The sequence below is a fragment of the Nelumbo lutea genome, chromosome 2, assembly GCF_056320005.1.
Source record: "Nelumbo lutea isolate HS-2025 chromosome 2, American lotus-T2T, whole genome shotgun sequence".
In the NCBI taxonomy this organism is placed as follows: domain Eukaryota; kingdom Viridiplantae; phylum Streptophyta; class Magnoliopsida; order Proteales; family Nelumbonaceae; genus Nelumbo; species Nelumbo lutea.
In genome coordinates, this window is record NC_142685.1 from 80493517 (window position 1) to 80520849 (window position 27333).

General features: G+C 39.3%; 1 protein-coding gene across 5 annotated transcripts; it reads left to right on the forward strand.

Annotated features, from left to right (window-relative positions):
* The first annotated feature begins 478 nt into the window (after window positions 1-478).
* On the forward strand, window positions 479-27333 carry LOC148871638 (cyclin-dependent kinase C-1-like). 5 transcript variants are annotated; one of them, XM_088969475.1, is made up of 13 exons: window positions 479-639; window positions 873-1016; window positions 2180-2261; window positions 2381-2471; window positions 2590-2619; window positions 2859-2968; window positions 3061-3133; window positions 3225-3345; window positions 3478-3595; window positions 12103-12242; window positions 12377-12434; window positions 26193-26263; window positions 26363-27333. In XM_088969475.1, exons 2-13 carry the CDS (start codon window positions 907-909, stop codon window positions 26901-26903), a joined length of 1545 nt encoding a protein of 514 aa, XP_088825601.1. In that variant the 5' UTR covers window positions 479-639; window positions 873-906; the 3' UTR covers window positions 26904-27333. The 5 variants fall into 5 exon arrangements, with proteins under 5 accessions (XP_088825601.1, XP_088825605.1, XP_088825603.1 ...); XM_088969477.1 differs by lacking the exon at window positions 479-639 and adding an exon at window positions 691-748; XM_088969479.1 differs by lacking the exon at window positions 2590-2619 and having other exon boundaries at window positions 497-639.

Consider the following 27333-nt stretch of genomic DNA (forward strand, 5'->3'; position numbering starts at 1 on the left):
GGTCAATGATCCAACTTTTCAAAAGACCCATGAAGTTATAATTGAATAAAAAATATTTAGAAAAATATAAAACACAAAGTTAAAAAATATAAAATTTTGTTGAAAACATTTATAATTTTATATGTTCATCATATTAAATAAAAATAATTATTTATAAAAGAAATGGGATACAAAATTTAATTATAATAATAATTTGTTATTATAATTTAAAATTTTCACATGCGCACATTTGCTACAAATATTTAAGTTTATTTTTAATTATATTATTATTTTTATAAATTTTTAATTTCTATCTCCACTATGATATATATAAAATTAAAGTAATTAATATCAAGAAAAGTTTTTCACGTACGATGCACGTACCTAATTACTAACAGAAAGTAATAATTTTAGCGTAAAAATTCTCCATCAAACTTCTAAAATCTCAGGAAGTAAAAATTAACGCTTCTCTTCTGCTTAACCCCTAAAAGTGGATAGAGATATGCTGACAACATAACGCTCTCAAAACTGTCCCAACAGATACTGCAGCCACACATTGGTAACAATCTTCCTTGTCATCATTCATTGCGAGAAGTTTCCAATATAAGGCTGCAATGGCTTGTTGGGACTTGTTGGGCCCGTTTATCTGTAGCTGAGCCGGTAAGTCTTCTCTTATGCGTCTCACGTAAACCCTAATTCCTCCCTTGTTTTATCCGTATTTCTCTTCGTTTAGTTTCTCTCTAATTTTTCCTTTCTAATCTTCTTCTGGGTATTGTTATTATTCTTGAATTATTCAATCCCCTTTTCGATTAACGGTTTCTACACTGGGCTTTCTCTTGTGCTTAGGAACTTCGTTAATCGTTTGTGTATTCAATTTTGTTTGTTTGTGATAGTTGGCGATTATAGTGCGGAAAAAAGGTGATTTCGATGTCTGTGGCAGCCCCTGGGCAGCTCAATCTCAATGAGTCCCCCTCGTGGGGATCTCGAAGCGTTGACTGTTTCGAGAAGTTGGAACAGATTGGTGAAGGAACATATGGGTAAGTTGGAAAATTAGAGGGCAAGCAACAAAGTCCATGTGTTTACTTATTTACTTGTCTTAGTAGAGCTCGTTGTCTATTTTGTCTGCTAAAATCGTGTGTCCCATATTTGGATGTGTTTATGATTATGGTTTTCATCAATTGGTCTGACTATGAGATGATTTATAAAGGCAATTAATTTGTGGGTTGCCCATAATATGAACGTAACGGAGTTTTTCTAGTTTTTTTTTTTTTTTTGGATTTTCCTCTAGCTGGAAGTAGAAGGTAGGATTTCCAGTTTTTATTCCGTTTATTTTGTTGTGTTAGCTGTTCTTTTAAACATCATATTTTGGTTTGAAGTGATGCAGTTTCTCAATTGATGTTATGTTTCGTTAACTAGTTAACAGCATATGGTCTTTCATTTTAGAAATATGTATTAACATTCCTTAGATGCCAGAAAAATGAGGGAAAAGTAGAATCCTTCACAAAGCATGGTATACCATATATATCCACCATCCATCATTCTATTGTACCATCTTCTCCTTTTCTCCAAGGAAGCATAATCCATGCCAAGAGTATTCACTAAGAATAATGAGCGATCCCTCAAGGTTCTTGCCACAAATAGTTTTCACTTTATATGATCTTACTGGGAAGTGTCATTTATCTAATTTTACATCATTGTCTTGGTCATTATAATAGATAAGCTAGCCTTTTCTTTAGAGCATCTCCCTGATGTGTAGGATATTTCTTTACGATAGTGATTTTCCAATTTGGAAAATAGAGAATAAGAAACTTTGTTTCTTGTAAAATTGGATTTCTAATCAGTGAGAGTACTGGTTTTTGTGTGCACTGCTTTGTCTTCCTTTCCCCCATGTATGCTGAAATTTCTATCAAATTTCTAATTGGAAACATTGAAAGAACAATTCAACTATACTTGAGGCACCTTAAAGAAATATGAGAGATTTTTTACACTAGTTTCTGAAGTTTGCATTCCTTCTGTTTGCATGTAGAAATATATATTTATATTTAATTTGATCTGTTTCATAAGAATATGGCTTCCCATTTTGGGGTACTGCCTAAATCTCTTAAAAATGCACTTTTGGAAATAATTATAAATATTACCTGGTTGTTGATGAACCTGGAAGAACCTTGAATGACTTTCTATTTTGTTTTTGTGCTTGCAGTCAAGTCTACATGGCTAGGGAAATTGATACAGGGGAGATTGTTGCATTGAAAAAGATTCGAATGGATAATGAAAGAGAGGGTGTATGCTTTTACCACAGTTCCACCCCCTTGTTGATTTTTGCAGAGGACAGTTATGAAATTCTTACTTTTATGCATCTTTTCTTTTGGAATGAATATGATAGTTCACTTTGATTATGCAGTTTCCAATTACTGCCATACGTGAAATTAAGATTCTAAAGAAGCTGCATCATGAAAATGTAATTAAGTTGAAGGAGATTGTTACTTCTCAGGGTAATTCTTGTTTTTCATCTTTCGTATTGACTGGATACTTATTAATCTTTCTACACAAGAAATGCCTCATTTATGTGATCTATTTTACTCTCTTATAAATTTTAAGTTTGTTTTCTAGGTCCTGAAAAGGATGAGCAAGGTAGATCAGGTTAGTAGTTCAATATTACATGTAATTCAGTTGGCTTGGCTAGATTAATGAATGCCATCATAGTTTTGCTTCTCATTGATCAATAATTTAGTCAATTATATAGTTTCTCATTATTACACTTTTATATTGTATATATTGTATACATGTTTGCTTGAATTTGAAGCATATATTGTATAATGCTTTTTGTTATCTTTAAAGGATGAACTTCCCTGATGTTAATCATGTTTGCTTGAATACAGATGGCAATAAGTACAAAGGTGGGATCTACATGGTTTTTGAGTACATGGACCATGATTTGACTGGTCTTTCTGATCGTCCTGGGATGCGATTTTCAGTTCCCCAGATCAAGGTATCACAATTCCATATAGATTTAATAATTGTCATCTTAACTAATTGGCATTCACCTGATAGTAATGATTTAGTGATGAATTTTCTTATCAGTGCTATATGAGGCAGCTGTTAACTGGACTTCATTACTGTCATGTTAATCAAGTACTTCATCGGGACATCAAAGGTTGAAACTTGCCCAAATGTTATCATTTGTTGGATATGCATATTAACCTTTTACAGATTGTTTGATGTTTTTAATGCATCTGTTTCTGCAGGCTCTAATCTACTGATAGACAATGAGGGAAATCTGAAGCTTGCAGATTTTGGCCTTGCACGGTCATTCTCCAATGACCATAATGGACATCTTACAAATCGTGTCATTACTTTATGGTATAGGTAAATAATTCTACTTTGTGTACACTGTTATGCAGAATATAGATTTAATAATCTACTATTTGTTTCTGTAAATATTCACCATTACATATCTTTTAAACTAATGCTATTTTGTATTCATAATGATTTGATCAGGCCTCCTGAATTGCTGCTTGGGACCACAAAGTATGGCCCAGCTGTTGACATGTGGTCTGTTGGTTGTATATTCGCAGAACTTCTGCATGGAAAACCAATCTTTCCTGGGAAAGATGAGGTGGGGCACTCATTCTCCTCAATTCATGTGGGTTTCTTGAAGTTTTAAGAATGGTGGATATGAGATGAACTTGTTCCTTCTATGATCAAAGAAATATAATTAATGTGATATAAACCATAAAACTTCTCCATTCAAAGAGAATCATGTGTAGTGGATAAATGATTGCACAAAACTGACGACCATAAGATAAGTACATGCTTCAAGAATCACTGATGCAGAGCAAACCTCACCTCTGTACCCCAAGGCCTGGAGCACTGAGATTCAAGATGGGCTTTCTCCAATATATGATCATTTAATCAGTCTAGTTGTTGTTCCATACTGCATGTAGGTTGTGCCTTATTTTATGTATTTAAGGATACACTTAATTTGTTCCATAAGCAGGCCTCTTATCTCCTTTTCTCCCTTTTCCAAAAGGAAGCACATGAGTCCTCTGAAATTCCAACCTTTTTTCTGATCATTGACAGCAACATTTTATTAATTAGAGGAAAAGTAATTACAAGGGAAGCAAAGGGGAGAGAAAATCTCTTAACCATCCCCAAGAAAACAGAAAACAATTACAACATTGCCGAAAATAATTGTTCCCTTCCCACCCCTTGTTTAGCCAGAGCTTCTGCGAAGGAATTAGAAATTGTTTTCACCCATTGAAGCTGAATCTCTATTCCCTGAGTTACCCATTCAAACTCCCTTTTCTCATTAGTAAATTTCCAAAGGTTACTATTCTCCTTTTGCAGCCATCCTGTTCTGAAATTCCAAATTTTATCAGCTAAGTCATGTGGAACATGAAAAACTAGCCTTTTTCTTCCTAGTCTGAATAAGAGGAGGAAGCCAAAACATATAATATCAACTGTAGCAACATTGAAACGCATGAATCCAGCTGGTTCCTATCCCCAACCTTCTCTTACAAAGGACAACAGCAACTCTCACAGGTCTTCCCTTTTCATCACTGGGATCTCTCTCTGTCTCTCATCTTTACCATATGGTATTGATTAATCACATTTAACAAAAGTTTCTTAGTTAAGAATTATAGACCAGTTTCTGAACTATCATCCTACACACAAACAGAGTGCAGGCAAACGAGCAAGAAATTGACTCTTAAGCAGATCATTTATCAAATTAAATAAATAAATACAAAGAATCCATTAAATAGTAATCCTAGTAATGACTGGTAAATTAAATCTGCACTGATGACTGACCGACATCATCCATCATCCACTACATTCTACTAATCACAAAATAAGGATAAAAATAAGAAAAGAACCAAATAAGTAATAATTCTGGCCAAGGAGATAGAGTGTGTATTGGCAATGAAAAAGAACAATAGTAAGGGCACAGTGGTGAGCACTCTAACCATAGGAGGTCCACTGATGGTAATTCTATTTAGTCGTTGTAAAGCTATGGGTAATCAACCACAGCAAACTAGCAATTTGAAGAAAAAATCTCCTGTTTGAACCTGAGTACTCACATGTTCTTTGGTTTTAACCAGTCGAGGATATGGATTATGCAGGCAGCACACAGAAGCAGTTCAAGAGCCTACTTCAAGCTTTCAGAGTTGAGAAGAGACTAGAGAGAACTTGTCTGTTCAGTCTCTTCTTCAACAGTTCAATTCAAAGCTCGAACTAGCCCTAATAGTTTTTTTTACTCATTTCACCGATTTTGCCCCTTAAAGAAACTACTTCTCTTGAAAATTACAGTGGCTCGAGGCACCTGCCTCTAACAATTTGTGGTGCAAGGTGAAAGGTGTATGCCTCTTGGCACTTCAAAACCTATGCCCTGCATATACACCATGAAGCTCCAAGGCCAAGTCATTTTTTAGTGCCTTGAGGCGTATGTTTTTGCTTCGCCTCTGATACCTTTTAAAACCATGATCCTATTAACTCAAGAGGGAGATACAAGAGAAATCTGTGCATATGTGTGTTGAAAACAAAGAATGGGGAAAAATAGAGAGAAAAGAACAAATCAAGGAGCTTTTGTCCCTAATTAGCCAATAGAGGGAGATAATACCTTGTACTGCATGTGAGAATTGAGGGATATGGGAGTAGAAGGGCCTTCTTACAGAGAATACACAATGAAAGCTACTGATTTAAGCCCTATTGCAATGAACAGTTGAACACATTACTTTTCATTTGCCGTCATGGTTTGCCTTAGAACCTGTTTTTATGGCTCTCTAAACTGAAAACTAGTCTTTTTATTTTCAGGAAAATGAGCTACAACAGGGGTAGCCATCCCCCAAAACCCAAACCCCCCAAATTCAGGTGGAGACAGCAGTACCCAAGTCTCTGCTACTACCAGCTAGAGATCTTAACAGCAAGCTAGTTGACACCTTTGGAAATTTGTCTTTTATGAGGCCATTTTTTATGCTTTGACCCATATTTATATAACATGATATGGTTTAGTTGACTACACCTAAAGTTGGTATTACCTCCCATATAAGAACACTAAGGTGAGGCACAAGATGACCCCAAAAATATGCCTTATCGACTACATATTACCTTAACAACTATGTTATCAGAACCAGTGATTCAAAAGGCGTGCCTAAGTGCACAGGCGAGGTGCATTTTGGGGTATGCGCCTCGCCTAGGACGGTGTACCCCTTTCAAAAGGCGCACGCCAAGTGATTTAAAAGGCGCGCCTAGGCGCACAGGCGAGGCACATTTTGGGGTATGCGCCTCGCCTAGGTCCTAGGCACACCTCTTTCAAAAGGCGTGTGCCTCAGCCCAGGCGTGTGCCTTTTTAAAATTTTGCATTTTTTTCTGTTTTTTGAGTCTAATGGCTGGGCCGGGAACCGAAGCTCCGAGAACCCCTATTTGCTTATGTTATATATATATTTTTGATGAATTTTGCTTATGTTGTTCATTAATTCATTGCAATAAAATCTCTTCTTAAAAGGTAATGAAAGTTGTAAAATCATTATTTTTTATGTGAGAAATAAGAATTTCAGACCCTAACATAGACTTGTTCGGGCTTGCCTTGAGGGGCATGCTACAAAGGCGACTCATAGAATCAAGAATGCAATATGTTTTAGATCACATTAACTACTTGAAGCAATGCAATTAAGGAAAAAAAGACATTGCGGGTTTTACATGCTTGAAAATACTTTATATGTTTGCTTTTATTTTTAAATTTTCATTTGAATACGCTTTACATGTTCTATTTATGTATTTTAATTTTAGAAGATATGTTTTTTAAAACCTTTATTTTTAAATTTAAGTTTGTATTTTTTAGCATTATGTTTAGTATTTTTTGAAACTTTTGCAAATTTTTTAAAATTTTGGCTTTTTTTTTTATTTTTTACCTTTTTTTTTTTGTAATTTTGCGCCTTGCTTAAAAAGGTGCTTGCCTCGCCTTGTGCCGTGTGCCTTAGGCGCAAATTGGCCCTTGCGCTTTTAAAACACTGGTCAGAACATTTGATGGGACTCCCCTAAGGACTCACCTCTGCTGGGAAACAAAGAGATGCAGTCCATCTCTTTCTTCCTTTGTAAAGCACCCAATAAATTTCTAACTATATCAAAAAGAACTATTTTCTAACAATTCAGGACTTTTGATACAGAAAGAAACCTCAACAATTCACTAAATTAACTCATTTTTTTTAGAACAAGGCAATTCAAATATTCCATAAATTGCAATTATTCTGAAGATGTCACTTTGCTGAGCTATCTTGAGCATAGTTTTCAAGGCGCCAAGGTGCCTAGTCGCGCCTAGGCGATGGATTTTTTTTAAGTAAAACCATATATCCTAGTGTAGTTCCCTAGGTTCCATAACCATCTTTCCTTAATAATTATTCATAATTTTCATAAGAGAAGTACACATTTCATGTTTAAGTCTAGAAAATCAACATTTTATGAGAATAAAAAGAACAAAGGATAGAAAATTAAAAAAATGTAGGGGTAGAACCCCTACTTTTGTTATAGGAAAGAAGAAAAGAAAAGGTGGAAGAAGAAGAAGAAGAAGAAGATGTGGAAGAAGAAAATGTGTTGATTAGACAAAATTTTAAGTTCTTCCCTTGCTTATTGGTTCAGGTTTTGAAAATTTTGAGGGTTCAATCAAGGATCAAAATTTTGATATGATACGCCCTATATCGGGTGTATTGTATTGTATCTTTTGGGTCTTGATACACCTGTTTATAGGTGTTTTCAGGGACCCATTTTTTTTAAATAATATATATATATATATATATATATATTTAAAAATGAAATTGAAAACCAAAGAAATAAAAGAATAGGGGGAGTATCGTTACAAGTACTAATACACTTCTATCGATACACAAACATGAATATTCTAGTTTAATAATGTCTATTTTATAATTATAATTGTCAAAAAGTTAAAAATATAAAAGTATGTTATAACCCAGTGCACCTTGACAACTATGATCGTGAGATACATTTATCTTGATATCTAGTGGAATCTGAAGTGGCATATGGCAACCATTGTCTTGCTTAGCCTCCTTTAGGATGGGCATGATTGCCAACTCCAAAAATCTTTTGATCCAACAAAAAGAGTCTTCCTAAATTTGCAGCTTCTCTCCGTGGATTTTTTTGCTTGTTTTCAGGTCCTGTATCACATTGGAGAGCAATATTTTTTCTATGATTATAACGCATCCTTGTTTGAGTACTTTTTTTTATAGGAAACGGTAACTTTCATTAGAGAATTGAAAAGATTTCAGGCTTACCACCCACAAAATGGATGGAAAAAGAAAATAAAAAACTTACACACAAGCCCAAAACAAAGCCTCCCTAGTAACTCCTTGCTTAGATAAAGTGGCAGCCATTCCATTTGCTGACCTTCTTACCCATTTAAAATGCACCCCAATCTCTCTTGCTAAGCTAATAATCTCTCTTAGAGGCTGTCTAAGAGACCACACTCCTAGGTTTTCAGCTTACATCCACCCTATTACCAGCTTGGAGTCTCCTTCCACTTCTAATTGCTGCATTCCCCATTGTTTCGCTAGTTTCAAACCTTGAAGTAAGGCCATTACTTCTGCCCTTACCCTTAATGAATCTCCCACCCCAATTGGGCCCGATTAAATGGCCAAGACTTTTCCTTCCTCGTTTCTGTACACACCTCTAACTCCTGACTAACTTGGATTACCCAAGGAGCTTCCATCAAAGTTTAGCTTCACCCTGAACTAAGGCGGTGGTACCCAACATTCATGTACCATAGGGGAGGAAGGTGAGGACACAATTATAGCACTCCATTTCTAATTAAGTTAGTTGAGGAGAAGTCCTTGAAGAGATGATGTACTTTCAGCCAATGCATAACCTTGATGGTGACAACCTCCACATGTGCTTCCTTGGATTTTTTTTGCCCTAGGAAGATCCTATTGTTTCTCTCTTCCCAAATTGACCATAGGATGATTGCTCTTGTTATTCTCCACATCACGTTGCCCTTTTTCCTTGGTTGTCAGAAGAAGCTAGAGTAAAAAAGGTTCAGCACACCCGGTGGGGGGGGGGGAGGGGGTTCCATCTATAACCAAACAAAGAAGAAAACCAATCCCACAAATAATAAGAAAAAGGACAAGAAATCAAAAGATGAGTTGCTGCCTCACCATTTCTTAAGCAAAGGTAAATGTGGGGAAAAGACTCTAGTTTGGCCTTTTTCTTTGAAGTACATCCATGGTATGGATCTTTTGAAGAGCCACTTCCTAGCAAAAAGCCCTAACCTTTGGTGACATAGGAGAATACCTGATTTTTTTAGCAGGAAAAGAGACAGACACAAAAGAAGACTAAACTAAGGCGTTGAAATAGATGAACAAGAGAAAGTCCTTGAAGAGGACTCTTTCCAAATTCTACTATCTGGGCAGGAAAGGTTTAGGAAAATTGAATTCAACACAGTGAATAACTCATCTGTAGAAGCCAATTCTGAATCCCTCAACCCTCTTCTCAAACCCAAATCTCAAGTCCCCTCAGACACACAAAGTGAGGAGATGGTTTTGAATTTATTTAGGGAAAGAGAATACATTACCAGGAATCTATCCTTAAGGGGGGTGTTTCTAAGCCAAAGGTCCTCCCAAAATAGAATTTTATTACCTGAGCACACATCAATCTAGCAATTGCTTTCCAAGGGGAGAAGTGAGAAGCCCTAGGGTTGATGCCAACATTTCATCCATTATCTGCCATCTCGTGAATACTTTCCACCACCAAGTGCCACAAACTGTCTTGCTCCAAAGGAAATCTCTACAACCACTTTCTTAACAAAGCTACATTTCTTAATCTGATATTGCTAATGCCTAGACCCCTCGCTTACTTCTTCCTAGAAACTACTTCCCACTTCACTAAATGGTCATTTTTTGAGTTACCCGGTTCCCACAGTAAATCTCTCATGAGCTTTTCTAACTTATTTGGCAACCTTGGCAGGAAGCTTAAAGTTAGACAGAAAATACATCGGAAAGTTGGCCAGAGTGGACTTGATACCCCCTAGTGAGATATAATTTCTCTTTCACCCTGCTAGCTTCTTAGTGAATCTTTCTAAAATTGGGTACCAAAAGTTTTCTGTTCTAGGATTCCCCCCTAGGGGCAAACCTAAATATACTAGAGGCCAACCACTTACCTCGCAACCGAAAGCCCTAGCCACCAACTATACTTCATCATCCTGTAAATTTACCCCCGCTACACAACTCTTGTCCCAATTGACTTTTAGATTGGATCATTGGAGACTCTCAAAATGCATCACCCCCAATCTCAAATTATCCATCTCCTCAATTTCCCCTTAACAAAAGAGAATGAAATCATCCACAAATTGTAGGTGAGTGACAATCACTTGTTGCCTCCCAACTCTCCAACCTTTTAGTAGATTTCTTGAATCAGCCCTATAAATCAAGACACTTAGGACATCCACTACTAAGGTGCAGAGGAAAGGTGACAAAGGGTCTCCTTGTCTAAGGCCCCTCTTTGCAGGAATCCCTAGCTACTTCATTCAGTAAGATTGAGAAGTGACAAAAGGTAATACAACCCTTCATCCACTTACACCATCTCTCCTCAAAGCCTCTATTCTTCAGCACTTCTAGCAAGAAATCCCAATCCACCAAATCATAAGCTTTTTCTAAGTCAAGTTTACAGATCAGGCCCTTTTCTCCTTTTCTTTTTTTTTTTGTAATCCACACATTCATTGGCTATTAAAATATGATCAATAATTTGTCTCCCTTTCACAAAGGCCCCTTGATTCGGTGAGATTAAGGAAGAAGGACTTTCTTGAGTCTTAGTGCAAGAACTTTAGAAATGATCTTATACAAATTCCCAATCAGACTGATCGGTCTAAAGTCCTTGGGTTGAATTGTAGGTACCTTCTTAGGGATCAAAGCTATGAAAGTAGCACTTGCACCCACATTTATTTTTCCTCTTTCAAAGAATTCCAAGAAGACCTCTACTAGGTCATTACCTAAGATGTCCAGCAGTCTTAATAAAAAGGCATAGTGAATCCATCCGAGCCCGGGGCTTTTGATCTTTCCGTAGAGAAAGCTGCCTCTTTTATTTCTTCACCTCAAATGATCTTTCTAGGGGTTCCAACAATTCCCTTTCTCCAACATGCCACTCAAAGATGGTTGGAGTCTCTCTTACTCTACTGGGGCTGTCATAAATGGATTTAAAATGCTCCACAAAAGCTCTTGCAATCTCTTCCTCTCTTGTCAGCATTGCCCCATTCCATTCCAAATTTTCCACTATGTTCTTCTTCTTTCTTCCACTTGCCAAGCTATAGAAAAATTTTGTATATCTCCTTTCTTCAACCACTTGCATCTTGATTTTTGTCTCTAGCTTATCTCTTCTTTTCCGAGAATTTCCTCCAAATCCTGTTTCAACTTCCATCTTTCTTCCCTTTCTTCACACCTCAATCCTCTCTCTGCCTCAGCAACATCAAGTTCTTGAATCCTTTTACTAATAGCCTCCTTTCTGTCTTCAATTCTACCAAACTCTTCTTTGTTCCAAGCTTTGATCCTGGCTTTTAGATTTTGTAGCTTCTTATAAAATCTATATCCCTTCCATCTAAACTCCACCTGATCCTCTTCCCACCATTCTTTCACTTTCTTTTGAAAGTCTGGATATAATAACCACACGTTTTCAAATCTGAAGGGGCAAGGCCCTCCCCCTAGTCTTTCTTGAGATGGTCTAACTGGACAATGATCCAACATAGGTCTAGGTAGTGCCCTCGTCACCAAACCACCCCATACTTCTTCCGAATTTGAAGAGAATAAAAATCTCTTAGTTTACGACAAAGCGGTTCTTCCTGAAAATTTCATATTTGCACAGTTTTTGTTTCTAAATAATATTTTGGATGCTGATGCTCATATGCTAATTTGTTTACACCATAAATTTTCTTTTCCTGAATAAGTTACCAAGTATTGTAGAAAGATCTCATGAAAATATGTGCACTTATTTGCATTACTTCTACCAGTAATTATTTTGTCTCAAAATTTTCATTTTCTTTGTGTCTTTTACCTTCTCTTAGTTTGCTGGTATATATTATAATTGATCAGAAGTCTCTGAACTGGGTTCAAAATCTTTTCATCCTTACTGTAGCCAGAGCAATTGAATAAGATATTTGAGTTATGTGGAGCCCCCGATGAGGTCAATTGGCCTGGAGTTTCCAAGATTCCTTGGTATAACAATTTCAAGCCAACTAGGCCAATGAAGAGACGTCTTAGGGAAGTTTTCAGACAGTAAGTATGGAAATCTTTAGTATTAGCAAATGATTGCCAGAATCTGATTTTTTGTCAAATTATGTAAGATTCTATACTTATCTTTCACTACAAAAAGACCTTGAGACGGTTGTTTTTCTTTTTTGGCTTTCCAGTTTTGACCGCCATGCTTTGGAGTTGCTTGAAAGAATGCTTACTCTTGATCCATCTCAGGTATCATTTAAATGTGTCACAGTACCTACTGGCACACTAAAGGTACAAATATGTGCCAGAGGCTTCTGGGCAAAAGTTATACAGTACATGCTGATATAAATATGTTCAAACACAGGGTTAGACACTTGTGGATGTGTCTATGTTTGTTTCCTTTTAAATGCACATAATGCACATAAAAATGTCTTATGCAGTATATATTATGCACAATGTTCTGAAAATCGTAATCGTATTGTAAATCATAGAGAAAGTTGAATCAAACCAAATTGTGAACTGTAAGATAATTTCTATTTTTTACAAATTTGTCAAAAAGTTAAATATAGATAATGCTAAAATGCCAAATATATATGAAATGTCCTACCCGATTTTTAAGTCATATCTACCATATCTGTACCTAAACCAATAGAATTTTACCACTTTTACAATACAAGTCTAAGATGATATAATCAAGCTTGGCTTGACAGTCAAATAATGCACATATAATGGCTCTTTATCGAACATATGATAGAAAGTAAACTCAATATAGGGCCTTAAATAACATAAATAAATCAATTTTAGAAGGCCTTTAAATGAAGTCACCCTTGGCAAAACTAAATATAAACAAAACAAAATGACAAAGTAGTGAACTAATTCTTAATTGAACTGATTTGAATCACATTTTCTTTTAAGAGGTAAGGTATTGTATTAATATCAACAGTACAAGGTCCTGTACAAAGAGAGGCTATACAAAAAAGGCCAGAATTATGACCTCCTAAAATAGTCCACCCTCAAAAAAAGAACTAGCACAAAAAAATCTAAAGCATCAGACAAAGACAACCCGCTCCTAAACTCTTCCACTATGAAGTTAATTACCCCAGACTTAGCATTTTGCTCAAAGACCCTATCGTTTCTTTCCAACCAGATTGCCTACAAAACTGCAGAGGGAATAACAGATAACACTTGCTTTCCTTCCTTGGACCTTCCTGGGATTCTTCAGCCAGATAACAAAGAGGAAATGGACTCTGGTTCCAGCCAGCACCAGCCAAGATTAATTGCTCTGAGAAACTGCTGCCACACGACTGCCATGAAGTGAAGTTACAAAATGAATAGGTGAGTTGAAGACTCAATTTGCAAATTGCACCAAAGGACAGAGCAAGTCTGGCAAGGTGAAACCTCTTCTCAATAACATTTTCTTGGTGAGGCACTTCTCTTTTGCAACCACTCATAAGTAGAACTTAACTTTAAGGGGAGTTATTACTTTCCAAATGGCCTTGAAAGGAAAAAGACTACTGTTCATCTCCAATGAGCCCCGGGTAGAAAGGTCTGACTGAAAAGCTACCCAATTTTGCCCATTTCCAGCATCTAGAATCCTCAGATTGCAGATCTGGGTGCTGATTCTGAAGTAATCATTAAAATTTCTTCTAAAAACAGGGGACCGGACTAATCTATCACCCTCCTGTTCAAGGCAATCAGCAATAAAAATTTCAGTATCTTCAGCCACAGCAAACAAAGAAGGAACCATTTCTTTTAAAGCAATATCACCACACCAAGGGTCCAACCAAAACCTCAGTGTTCTTCCATTTTCAACTTTATAAGAAATGCCCTTGATGAAATGAGGGTAAGCTCTGTAAATGCCTTTCCAAAAGCTGCACCCATAAGGCAGAAGCGAGCCATCTGTGTCCCACCCATTATCATTGAAATCCTATTTTTCAGCAATTAAAACTCTCCATAATTCTTGAGGTTCATTAGAGAATATCTAAAACGAGCTCCCTTAAAGTGCTTAATTAAACAGTTTCACCTTTCTAATCCCCAACCCTCATCAAAAGATAGGTTTACCGATCTCATCCCAGTTCAGCAGATGGTATTTAGAGGAATCCTTCTACCCTAGCCACATAAAATCCCTCGTCTTTTTTTTTTTTTCTATTTTTAGTGCCACCTCAGAGGACATTAAAATGAGAGACATGAAAAAAGTGGGAAGGCTGGCCAGAACACTCTTTACTAGAACCAGTTATCCCCTTTGGAAAGATATCTAGCTTTGCAAGCTTTCCAAGAAGTCAATTTCCTCTCTGTTTTCTCCAAAATAGGATTTCAAATATTGCTTGAATTACACTTTGCCCTAAGGAGTGACCCAGATGCTTAGAAGGGAAACTATCTGTTTTGCACCCCAAAATTTATGCCAAGTCCTGCAAATTCAGTAACTTCCCCAACTGGTAAAATCTCAATTTTAGAAACATGACTTTGAAACCCGAAAGCACTTCAAGCCAGCAGAGCAAGAACTGAAGATTAAGAACCTGGTTGGCTGCACAAGAGCAGCACTACTTTGGACTGTATGGGAGGAAAGAAATGCAAGAATGTTTGAAGAAAAGGAAAGAAGCAAGGAAGCCTTGGTAGAAACAATAACCTTGAGAGTGGCACATTGGGCAAAGAGTTTGAAGCTGTTCTCAGATTTCAAGATTTAAGATTTCTTTAGAGCTTGGGGTGTTATTGCTGCATCCTCAACTACAAGACAAAGATCTGTTGAGACTTGGCCCTGTGGACCAAGGTGATGTGGCAAGACTAGAGTTTTTGGCTGCAGTTTATGGGGTTGAGAAGGCAAAAGAATTTGGTATTGGTAGGCTGATTATTGAGGAAGACTAGAAAACTGTGGTTAAGTTGCTGTTTAAGGGGGAGGGGGTGGCATGGCATTTGTAGAATGATTTCAGAAGATTCAAATGGTTGTCATAGGACATGTCAATTGGAGTGAGATGGGTGAGGAGAACTGCCAACAGCTTGGCAGATAGCTTAGCCAAGCAAGGGGTGTACATAGAACGCATGTTTTGGGTTAAAATGTAATCTTGAGTTGGGACAGCTTCTAAAGCTGGTTTTCTTTCACAACATCTTGTTGTAATTCTGTTTTCTTCTAATTAATGAAATCTTTTTTCTGTGTTGCTGATCAAAAAAAAAAAAAAAGGGAAAAAGATTAAGAACCTGGTTCACTGAAGCCTCACAAAAAAAGAGGGTGTCATGGGTAAACTGCAGCGAAGTGACCTTTGATCCACCAAGACAAACCTCAAAGCCTACAACCATACCCAGTTTTGAGGTTTTCGGTGCCATTTTGCTCAAGCCCCCATGACTATCAAAAACAGTAAGGGTGATGGTGGGTCACCTTGTCTAAGCCCCCCTTGAGCTTTTGAACTTGCCTTTGGTTGCCCCATTAACAAGGGTTGAAAAACTAGGAATAGTGACACACTTTCGTCCAGTTTCTCCACTTCTGGCCAAAATGCAATCTATCTAGCATGTAATCTGGAAAAGCCTGGTTTACTTGGTCATAAACCTTCTCTATATCGATTTTACACCTACCCACTCCTACCATTCCTTGATCTTGAATTGATAAGCTCATTGTCTATAAGAACGCAGTCATGAATATGCTTGTTGCAAACAAAGCACCTTGATAAATAGAAATGACAGAGCGCATAACCCTCATTAGCCTTGTGGCCAGCACTCTAGCTAAAATCTTGTACATACAACTTCCAATCAAGCTGATGGGCCTGAAATCCTTTAGCTCTATAGCTCGACTCTTTTTGGGAATTAAGGAAACAAAAGTTACATTGAAGCTTCTTTCTAGAGTAGTTGAATTGTGAAATTCCTCCAATACTTAAAGTAAATATTGTTTAATGATTTCCCAGTATTTTTTGTAGAACAAGATGGTGTAACCATCAGGTCCAGGGGCTTTCTCCCCTTCCAAATTGTCCACAGATTTTTTGACTTCATCCTTTGTAAAGGGTTTTTCAAGCTTCACCTCTTGTCCCAAAAGATGGTGGAAATGCAAACTATCTAACTTTGGCCTAACTTTACAAGGCTCCTTGTATTAGTTCTCATAGAAACTGACAATGGTCTTGTCAACTTCCTTCATCTTCAATCACCTGCCCATCAAGAAATAACCTCTTGATAGAATTGGCTCTTCTCCTTGCATTAGCAGTTTTGTGAAAGAAAGCAGTATTGTTGTCACATGCCTTCAACCAGTTAATTCTTAACCTCTGCCTCCATTTAACCTCCTCTTCAAAAGCCAAAACATCATAATCCTTCATAGCAAGCAACTTCTTTTGCCTGAGGTCCTCCTACAAAGGTCCCACTTCCTCTTCTAAATTCAAATCAACAATAGTCTTTAGGCATTTAGCTTTTCTAATGATTTAATCTCATCAAAAGAAGCTTCTGACCATCACTTCTTTATGTTGGAGTCAAACTCCTCCGCCCCCTACCGGCAATGCTCCAAGCTGAAAGGTTGTACATGTCTTCTTATTGCCATTTGTGTCTAGCTGCAGTGTCACACGGTCTGACACTGGCCTTGGAAGGGCTTCTTGAATAGAATTGGGATAAAAGTCTTTCCACTCAGAAGAGACTTACAAATCTCTCTAGCCTTACCAGAGAGGGCTGCTATTGATTGTTGGTCCAAGTATAAGAAGCTCCAGCCAAAGGCAAATCATTTAATTCCTAATTTTGCATGAAATTGGAGAAAGCAGCAACCTCATGCTCCTATCAGTTCTTGTGCAAACCTTTTTGTTCCCCATCTTGAGAATAGCATTGAAATCTCCACCAATTAACCAAGGCCTACTCCATTTTCTTCTCACCCAATCTAGTTCCTCCTAAAAAACTTATTTAGGTTGGAGTCACTCCTGACACCACAAAAGAAAAGTTGAGAGGGAGCCATAGGATCTTTACTGAAATTGAAAACCTTCCAATTTCATGGTCTAGAAGCTTGAAACATTTTGGGTTCCAAATTAGAGCTATCCCACCTGTTGTGTTGACCACCAGAATGATTAGCCAATTGCAAGGACCAAAACCCCACACTTCTCAGTATCAAATTTTTAAAGTTTAGTTTCCTGCAACAACTGGATGTCGGGCTTCCTTTCCTTAAAATGTTTCCCACCACCAATCTCCTTCTACTTGAGCCTAGCCCATGAACATTCCAAGAAATCAATCCTACGTTTCCATAGATTTTCTTCTAAAAGCTCTATTATTTTGGCTTCCACTCCCAGCACAATCGTTTAGATCCCAGGCCAAACGAAGCAACTCTTTGGATTGCCTCCTATTCTTTTTTCCTTTTTCTAGCATGTGCCTACTTTTGATTGCCACTAACAAGGCTTTTGTTTCCTCCTCCAGGCCCTTGAAAGAAAGCCGTAGAAACTCTCCCTAAAAGAAAGCAACTTCGAAAGAACCCACGCCAAAACCTCATCTTTGTTTGCATTATCTCAGGTTTACCATGTGTTGTTGAAGCAATGACTGAGGAGCAAAAGGTTCTTTGTTCTTTGGCAAGATCTTTGCTAGTGTATCCTGAATAACGAGGGGCAAACCTCTGGCTGAGTTGTCACAACAAACCCCTTCAATAGGTGACATAGCCCCAACTAGGGGTGAGCAAGAAAAATCAAAAGACTAAATCGAACTGAAAATTCGATTAACCTAACCGATTGGTTTGGTTTTGGTTCAGTATTTAAAAAAAAACCAAAGGTACTAGTTTGGTTTCAGTTAACCAATATAGAAAACCAGCGGTTGACCGAACTGATCGGTATACATATAATTCTATATATTTTCGATATATTTATGTATATTATATATATATTTATATATATTTTATATTTTCTATATATTATAAATTAATAAATATGCAATATATAAACATATATTTATAATATGTAATATATTATTTATTATTTAAAATATAATATTTTATATATATTTCTGATTTTTTGTCATATCTTTATATATTTTTATAATATATTGAAGATATAAACAATTGAAAAACTAACGAACCGAACCGGTCAATTGGTTAACCGATGGTCCGGTTTCGGGTATTAGTTTTTCAAAAACCAGTGATACCGGTTTGGTTCAAAAAATAAGCCCACGGTTTAACCGAACCGTGAGCACCCCTAGCCCCAACCAAACCTACTACTTCGGAAGTGCCTAAGGTCACCTTCTCCAAAAGCAATTAAAACTATAAAATCATTATTTTTTGTGTGAGAACTAAGAATTTAAGACCCTAACGTGGACTTGTTTGGGCTTGCCTCGAGGGGCGTGGCACAAAGGTGACTCGTAGAATGAGGAATGTAATATGTTTTACATCACATTAGCTACTTGAAGTAATGCATTGAGAAAAAAAGAGATTGTGGGTTTTACATGCTTGAAAATGTTTTATATGTTTGATTTTATTTTTAAATTCTCATTTGCATATGCTTTACATGTTATGTTTATGTATTTTAATTTTAGATAATAGGATTTTTAAAACATTTATTTTAAAATTTAAGTTTATATTTTTATTAATATTATGTTTAATAATTTTTTGATTTTTTTGGCATTTTTTTTATTTTCTGACAATTCTTTTTTGATTTTTTAATTTTTGCGCCTTACTTAAAAAGGTGCATGCCTTGCCTTGCGCCTTAGGCACAAATTGACCCCTACACCCTGCACTTTTAAAACACTGCAACAACCTAGGAGGACTTCTAAAACGAATAAGGCTAGGTCCCCAGATTTTCGGGCTTGACCAATTAAAAGTGCCTAGAGGCAACGGGTTCGGGTCCCACCCGCCAGCCTTGATCCGATCTATAGCCACACCTTATAATTTGTCAAAAAAGTCCCCTTCATCTTCCTCAGCCACTCGGTTTAAAATTTGAAAGGAAGCTTACCTCATCGACAAACTGGAATCTTCTACCTTTTTTTCCTAGCCGTTCGATCTAGGGGACAACCTGTGATGCTGATTGTTTCTCCTTCTCCTTCGTACTGTCTGCCATTCTCCTTCTTCCTCAGCTTCGGCATAGCCCTATTCATTGGTTCTCCTCTTAGTGACTAGAATCACTTTGAAGAATGCAACTCTGCCCCCTGACTCTTTTGTTTCTCTCTGATAACTTTTTTTTTTTTTTTTTTTTTTTTTTTTTTTTTTTATAGAAAAACCAGCTGAAGCCTTTTTAATTAAGTTTTGCTTGACTTGTACTGCCTCTAAAGAGTCCACTGAAATCTTCATCTTTTCCGGTTTTATCTCTGGCCAGATTGTGACCATAAACATCACATTCTCTGCCATTACATTAACTGTCAGGGGAGGAATTCCTGACCAACAAACCTTGATCTGAAAAAACTCCGCCTTGTCTCTGAAATTCTCTGAACTGTAACATCCAGGTAACCCCAACACAGATCCCCAATGCCTCTGGTGATTGGCGATATTGTTACTCCAGAGGTGTAAGGTAAGCCATAAACCCTAACCCAGATGAAACCAAGCAAGTCTTTTGAAGTTTGCCTAGTACCAGTTGTCCTTTTCCATGGCTCAAGATGCAAGAGGGCTCCTCTGAAACATCTTTATCCCATGTTTACCACCTTTTTGGCATCCTCCTTTGTAGGGAGGAGGATGATAGGAACACAGCTCGGCCAACTACCACTGCTGCGCCCAGCAGCATGATACCCATACGGCCTTATCCGAATACCTATGTGAGAGGGCCACGCCAGCTAGTTAGTTACAACTGAATCAGTCCCCCATGTGATATAATGGGCTATAAATAATAATAGAATTGCAGTAAAGAGGATTGCCTTTTTGAGCATCAATCCATTCCTCTCTTTCTTTCTGTAGGAGGACTGAGCTCCCTCGAAGAAGCTCCTGAGGTAGGCAGAAATCCTACCAAGTGGTATCAGAGACCGATCTTGGGACGACACCATAGTGGGAACGAGAGTTTCTGTTAGTGAAGATAGAATCGAGAAACTGGAAGGGGATATTACTAAGATCAAGGCGACACTATTAGCGGTCCTAGCCAAGCTGGAGAAGGTGCCTGTCAGTGAGAACGCGGATGGGGAAGGAGAGGGCAGCAGCCAGCCTAGCAACAGGTCTAGAGGAAATGGAGTGTTGCGGCAGACCAAAATCACCTTCCCGAACTTCTCAGGTGAGGACCCTGTACCATGGATCTATAGGGCTGAGAGATACTTCGAATACCATGAAATACCAGGGAATCAGAGGGTATCAATCACAGCTATCCATCTGGAAGGAGAAGCAATTCTCTGGTTCCAGTGGTTTCGCTGGTCACACCCCCAAGTGACTTGGGCTGATTTCACCGGTGCCCTATGTGTGCAATTTGGACCCACTGGGTTCAAAAACTACGATGAACAACTAGCGAAATTGAGACAGACTGGGAAAGTGAGGGAATATTAGATGGAGTTTGAGCGTTTATTCTCGAGGGTACAGGGTTGGCTGAAAAATGCTCTGTTGGGCAGTTTTATCGGTGGGTTGAGGGAGGATATCCGAGTGGAGGTGAAATCCATGCAACCTCCGATGGTCATGGCTGCTGTAGGCCTGGCCAGATTTTATGAAGAAAAATTTGGCAGACTCAGAAGATCATTGGGCCCGCCTTTAGGGATCTCTCTTGAGAACACCTTTGATGGGGCATGGCCCTGAAGATAGAAGCGGCCCATATCTAGCCACTGCTGGGCCCGCTAAACCAGAGAACCAAGGCTTAAAGCCCATCGTCCCCTTCAAAAGATTGACATGGGCCGAGATGCAGGCCTGTAGAGAGAAAGGCTTATGTTATAACTGTGACGAGCGGTTCGGCCCAGGTCACAAATGTAAGGCCCAACAGGCTTTCTTGTTGCAAACAGATGGCCCAGAAGAGGGAGAGCAGGTGGTGGAAGGCCTTGAAGAAGACAGCCCAACCAGCCTTGATATGATAATCGGGCTCGGCCCACCTGAGATTTCTCTACAGGCCCTTACAGGCCTCACGTCACCCCAAACTATGCGTGTCATGGGTAGAATGATGGGTCGGGAGGTATCAATTTTGGTGGACAGTGGGAGTAGCATGAATTTCATTTCAGATGATTTGGCCATTCAGATGGGGGTGACCATTAGACCTACCTCTAAATTCAATGTCCAAGTGGCCAATGGTAGTCAAATACCATGTGAAGGGGTCTGTAAAGACATGGAGCTAGCCATCCAAGGGGGAAATCTTTCGCGCTGATCTGTACACCTTGGCCTTCAGTGGGGCTGACATTGTACTGGGGGTACAGTGGTTGCAACAATTGGGGCGGGTGGTTTGTGACTGGTCCAAACTAACCATGGAATTTCAAAGGGGGAATCACACCATAACTCTAAGCGGCTCTAGGCTGCTGGTTCCACAACCAGCTACCCTCAGCTCTATAATCAAAACCAGTTGGGACCAAAGCTGACCCACCTTGATGTTCATAGGGGCTGCAGACCTGGCCCACATCTGAAGCCCACGAACAATGAAGGTAAAATGGCCCGATCCACGGCTGCAAGCAGTTTTGGCCGAGTACCTCGATGTCTTTCACGAACCACAAGGGCTCCCTCCCGAGAGAGTTCACGACCATCGGATTCCCATTGTACCAGGGGCAGAACCAGTCAATTTACGGCCTTACCGGTACCCATACAACCAGGGCTAGGAAATCGAGAACTTGGTCCAAGACCTCCTGCAAAAGGGGTTCATACAACCTAGCAACAGTCCCTACTCCCCAATTCTACTAGTGAAGGACGGTTCCTGGCGGTTTTGTGTGGATTGCTGGGCACTGAACTCCATCACTGTTAAGGACTGGTTTCCGATTCCCTTGATTGATGAGTTGCTAAACGAGCTGCAAAGGGCTCGGGTATTCTCGAAGTTGGATCTCAGGTCTGGGTTCACAGTGACGATGTGCATAAGACAGCTTTCAGGACTCATGATGGCCACTACGAGTTCTTAGTCATGCCGTTTAGTCTGTCCAATGCACCATCAACTTTCCAATCACTTATGAATGACATATTCAGGCCCTACCTTCGTAAGATCATTTTAGTATTTTTTGATGACATTCTTATCTATAGCTCTGATTTGGAGCAACATCTTTTACACTTGAAGCTAGCATTTGATGTGCTAAGGCGGAATCAGCTCTCGGCCAAGCCCTCCAAATGTGTTTTTGGGCAGGGACGAGTGCATTATCTTGGTCATGTGGTGGAGGGAGGGGAGGTGAAGCCCGATCCTGAGAAGGTGGCCAGCATAAGGCAGTGGGCCAGGCACACTTCAGTAAGACAACTGCAGGCCTTCCTAGGCCTAACCGGGTATAACAGACATTTTATCAGGGATTATGGGCTGATAGCAGCTCTGCTAACTCAACTCCTCCGGAAGAACACCTTCTACTGGATAGAGGAGGCCCAACAAGCTTTCAGCCTCTTGAAGACAGCAGTCTCCACTCCACCAACATTGATCCTACCAGATTTTGAGCAACCCTTCGTGGCAGAATGTGATGCATCGGGCGCTGGCATTAGAGCTGTTTTGATGCAAGGGGGTAAACCCTTAGCTTATTTCAGCAAGGTTCTCTCCCCTCGAGCGAAGGCTAAATCCACCTATGTTAAGGAGTTAATGGCTGTAGTTCTATCAGTCCTTAAATGGCGCCACTACCTCCTGGGGTGACGCTTCATCATCAGAACTGATCAACGGAGCCTCAAATATCTGTTGGAACAGCATCTCCTTACGGAAGAGCAGCAAAAATGGGTGTCAAAATTGTTGGGGTTTGACTATTTAATAGAATACAAAACTGGGGCTTCTAATTGGGTAGCGGATGCCCTATCAAGACAAGGTGAACTACAGTTGATGGAAGAATCCAGACCCATATACCCACTGTTGGAACAACTCAAACATGAGATACTGAGTAATGAGGAGCTGGCCGCTATGAAAAGGAGATGGGCCGTGGGCCCAACCAAGACTCCGGGCTATACTGTGAAGGACTCTCTTGTTTTATAAGGGGAGACTGGTTTTACCTTCATCATCCTCACACATAGTGGAGCTTCTACGGTTATTCCACTCTTTCGTAGGTTCCTTTGTAGGTGGAGGTCACTTCGGGGCACTGAGCACTTATCAGCATATTGCAGCACACTACTATTGGAAGGGGATTAGGAAGCATGTACAGGCCTTTGTGGCTGGCTGCCCAACCTGTCAACAGCAGAAATACGATACTCAACAGATAGCTGGGCTCCTTCAGCCCCTTCAGATTCCAAATCAGGTTTGGGATGACGTCACCATGGATTTCATCACTGGTTTGCCACCCTCTCAAGGCAAGACAGTGATCATGGTGGTAGTCGACAGGCTTAGCAAGTATGCTCACTTCTCAGCCTTGTCACACCCTTTCACAGCAGCACAAGTAGCAGATATGTTTGTGAGGGACATTACAAAGTTACATGGAACACCAGCTTCCATCATCTCCGACCGGGATCCTCTATTTATGGGAAGATTTTGGCAGGAGTATTTTAAAATCCAAGGGACACACCTAGCTCATTCCACAAACTATCACCCCCAGTCTGATGGACAGGCAGAGGTAGTCAACAGGTGCATCGAGACCTATTTGAGGTGCTTCGCTGGACAGAGGCCAAAACAGTGGTTGAAGTGGTTATCTTGGGCAGAACTCTGGTATAACTCCACCTTCCATGTGACTACCGGTATGACACCTTTCAAGGCTTTGTATGGTAGAGACCTCCCTGCCATTCTACCATATGAGACGGGGTCTACTACTGTAGCTGCAGTAGACAAATATCTGACCAGCCGGGACTTAATCTTGCAGGAGCTTAAGAGCAATTTACAGCGAGCTCAGCAGATAATGAAAGCTACATATGACCGCAAGCATCGTCCCTTGGAATTTCAGCCTGGAGACATGGTCTACTTGAAGCTCCAGCCCTACCGGCAGACTTCAGTAGCCAAGCAAGCATGGCAGAAACTAGCTCCCAAGTTGTATGGACCCTTCAAAATCTTGGACAGAAACGGGTCAGTCACCTACAAGCTAGAGCTCCCACCATCCTCCAAACTCCACCCTGTCTTTCATGTATCACTACTCAAGAAACAAGTGGATCAAGGGGAGAAATCTCAGGCAACCCTCCCAGCCTTCACTGATGAGGGAGTCATGATCATGGAGCCCCGCAAGCTGATAGACTTTCGCTGGGTTCGCAAAGGGAGATACTACATCGAAGAGGCCCTGGTTGTATGGAGAAGCCTTCCTGAAGAGGAAGCCACTTGGGAGGAATATTCTCGATTGAAGCATGAATTTCCCCATGTCAATCTTGAGGACAAGATTGATCTCAAGGAGGGGGAGTTGATAGGAACACAGCTCGGCCCACTACCACTGCTGTGCCCAGCAGCATGATATCCATACAGCCTTATCCGAATACCTATGTGAGAGGGCCACGTCAGCTTAGTTAGTTACAACTGAATCAGTCCCCCATGTGATGTAATGGTTTATAAATAATAGAATTGCAGTTAAGAGGATTACCTTTTTGAGCATCAATCCATTCCTCTCTTCTCTTTCTTTCTGTAGGACTGAGCTCCCTCGAAGAAGCTCCTGAGGTAGGCAGAAACCTACCAGAGGAAGAGCGAAAGTTCATCGTCCAGTCTTCTAAACTCCAAGTTTTGAAGGCCCATTGTTGTACTTCCTCCTCTCTCAGAACCCTTGTATTGAAACATCCAACCAAGCAAGACTGAAGAAAAGCTTTGTGCTTCTCTACTCCACTGGCTTCTACCTCCAAGAAAAAATGTTTCTGGTTGGCATACATTTTCTTCAGACAGCCAGACAGGTTGGTTTCCCTTGTTCTGTTGAAGATCTGCTTCCTTTCTGCAATGTCTAAACTTATTCTTTCCCCCATTAGATTCCCATCTTGGCCTCTGAAGAAAAGTTTTAGTCCAGCCCTTGATGCTTGTACCTGGAAGCATGTTGTGGTCCGGCGAACATTGTTAACAGATTTTATGATAATATTGCACTTCTGTCTTCTCTTCTTAAGATTTATGAATCACAGGAATCGCATAAATCATAAGATTTATGAACCAAATCATAGGATTCAAACAAAACTCATAAGAAAAAGATTTAGACATAAGATTTGAATTGAAACCCTTGGGATTCATGATTCAAATCGCGAATCATATTGTAAACTGTAAGATTTTAATTACATTTATTATGCAACCCATCATATTGATTCTTCATTAGCAAATATCCTAGATTCTTAATTCATGATGAAAGGTCCCATTGTTGGTCCTCACTATCAGGGTCTTGGGAGGTGAGCACTTGGTATGAGGCTAACCTTTGGGTTTATTTTTTCTTTTTTCTGGCACAAATAATCCACTTTTAGACTCCAACTGGCATTCTCACACTTTTCAGCCTGAGATTTTACCACTGCATCAAGCAATGACCCTGGCTTACTTGCATGCATTTGTGCTTATAATACAAATAATGCAACTTACAGAAAAATGTATCCTTCTTTGTTGCTGTGTTTCCACACTTACAGATTTTTAGGGTTTGCCATGCCTGAATTTTCTTGTCTATCATACAACACAACACTTTGTTTTCATGGTTCATTGTGGCATATCGGTGTTCATAATCATAGATAACACATCCAATTGTAAATTGTATGTCTTATTTATTATTGTACAGTTTTACACGTTTGACCTTGATCCAACGGACTTTTGGCATTCTGTTATACCTGTCTGCTAAATAAATGAAACTTAATTTCTTTGAACAAATTAATCCTACGAGAGGTTGGAGAAGATGACTCCTAGGTTTCATTTAGAAGCAGCGGATCTTGTTGTCAGGAACTAAACTATATTCAATTTTTAATTCTGTGCTTGTTGGCTTAGCATCCAAATGGAAAATGGTTTTAATTTGTGTAATTTGTTTATTGTTGTTGTGTGCTTGTGTCAAAATTTTCCATTTGCTTTTCAATATTCTCCATATTATTTATGGAAGTTGTTTCCTTACTATTTTGTGGTAATAATAAATGTTTCACTAATTTTTCTGTTCATTCTTTTATATAAATAGAGAATATCTGCTAAGGATGCACTTGATGCAGAGTATTTCTGGACTGACCCATTGCCTTGTGATCCCAAGAGGTTTGTTTTCCATAGCATGTGTAGTTAGTTATATTCTTCCCAAATCTTAGTTGACCCTCGCTTTGTTCTGGTTTAATGGTATTTCCTTTTTCATTTCAGCCTGCCCAAATATGAATCGTCACATGAGTTCCAGACAAAGAAAAAGCGTCAACAGCAGCGCCAACATGAAGAAACGGCTAAACGGCAGAAACTACAGCATCCCCAGCCACATGCACGCTTACCTCCCATTCAACAAACTGGGCAAACTCATCCTCAACTCAGACCAGGACCTAACCAACCCATGCATAGCTCCCAGCCTACAGCTGTAACAGGACCTAGCCACCACTATGGAAAGCCTCGTGGTCCTTCAGGAGGACCAAGTAGATATCCCCAGAGTGGAAATCCTAGTGGGGGGTACAATCACCCAAATCGTGGAGGCCAAGGTGGAGGTTACAGTGGTGGCCCATATCCGCCTCAAGGACGTGGTCCTCCATACGCTGCCAGTGCCATGCCGGGTGCAGGACCCCGAGGAGGCAGTAGTGGTTATGGAGTTGGTGCTTCAAATTATCCCCAAGGTGGTCCATATGGAGGTTCTGGTGTTGGTCGAGGCTCAAACATGATGGGTGGTAATCGCAATCAACAGTATGGTTGGCAGCAGTGAAGTACCAAACATATGCGACTTGGACAAACACTTGGATGAACCGGGCTGATAATAGAATAACAAGAAGAAAAAGAAAGAAAAGGAACATTAAGGCCGAAAGCTACTTTTTGACTCAAGCCTGAAGGTTGTGTTTTCTGTGTGAGTAGGCTTTGTCAGCCAAATGCTGGAGCATGATTACCAAAAAGGGGTGGTGATGATACTGTGCTGAACATGCATTTAACTTTTTTACTTGAAATGTCTGAGTGAGCTAAAAAACAAAAAGAGAAAAAAAAGAAAAAGAAAGGTCTAAGTGAGCTGAAACCTTTGGTATGATACATTTTAATGTAATCTGGACATGATTAAATTTTTCACTAATGTAAGTTAGCTTCTCGACTTGTTTTGTATGAATTCTCAGTGTTAAATAATCAATGGAAGTGGATTTCATGGTTTA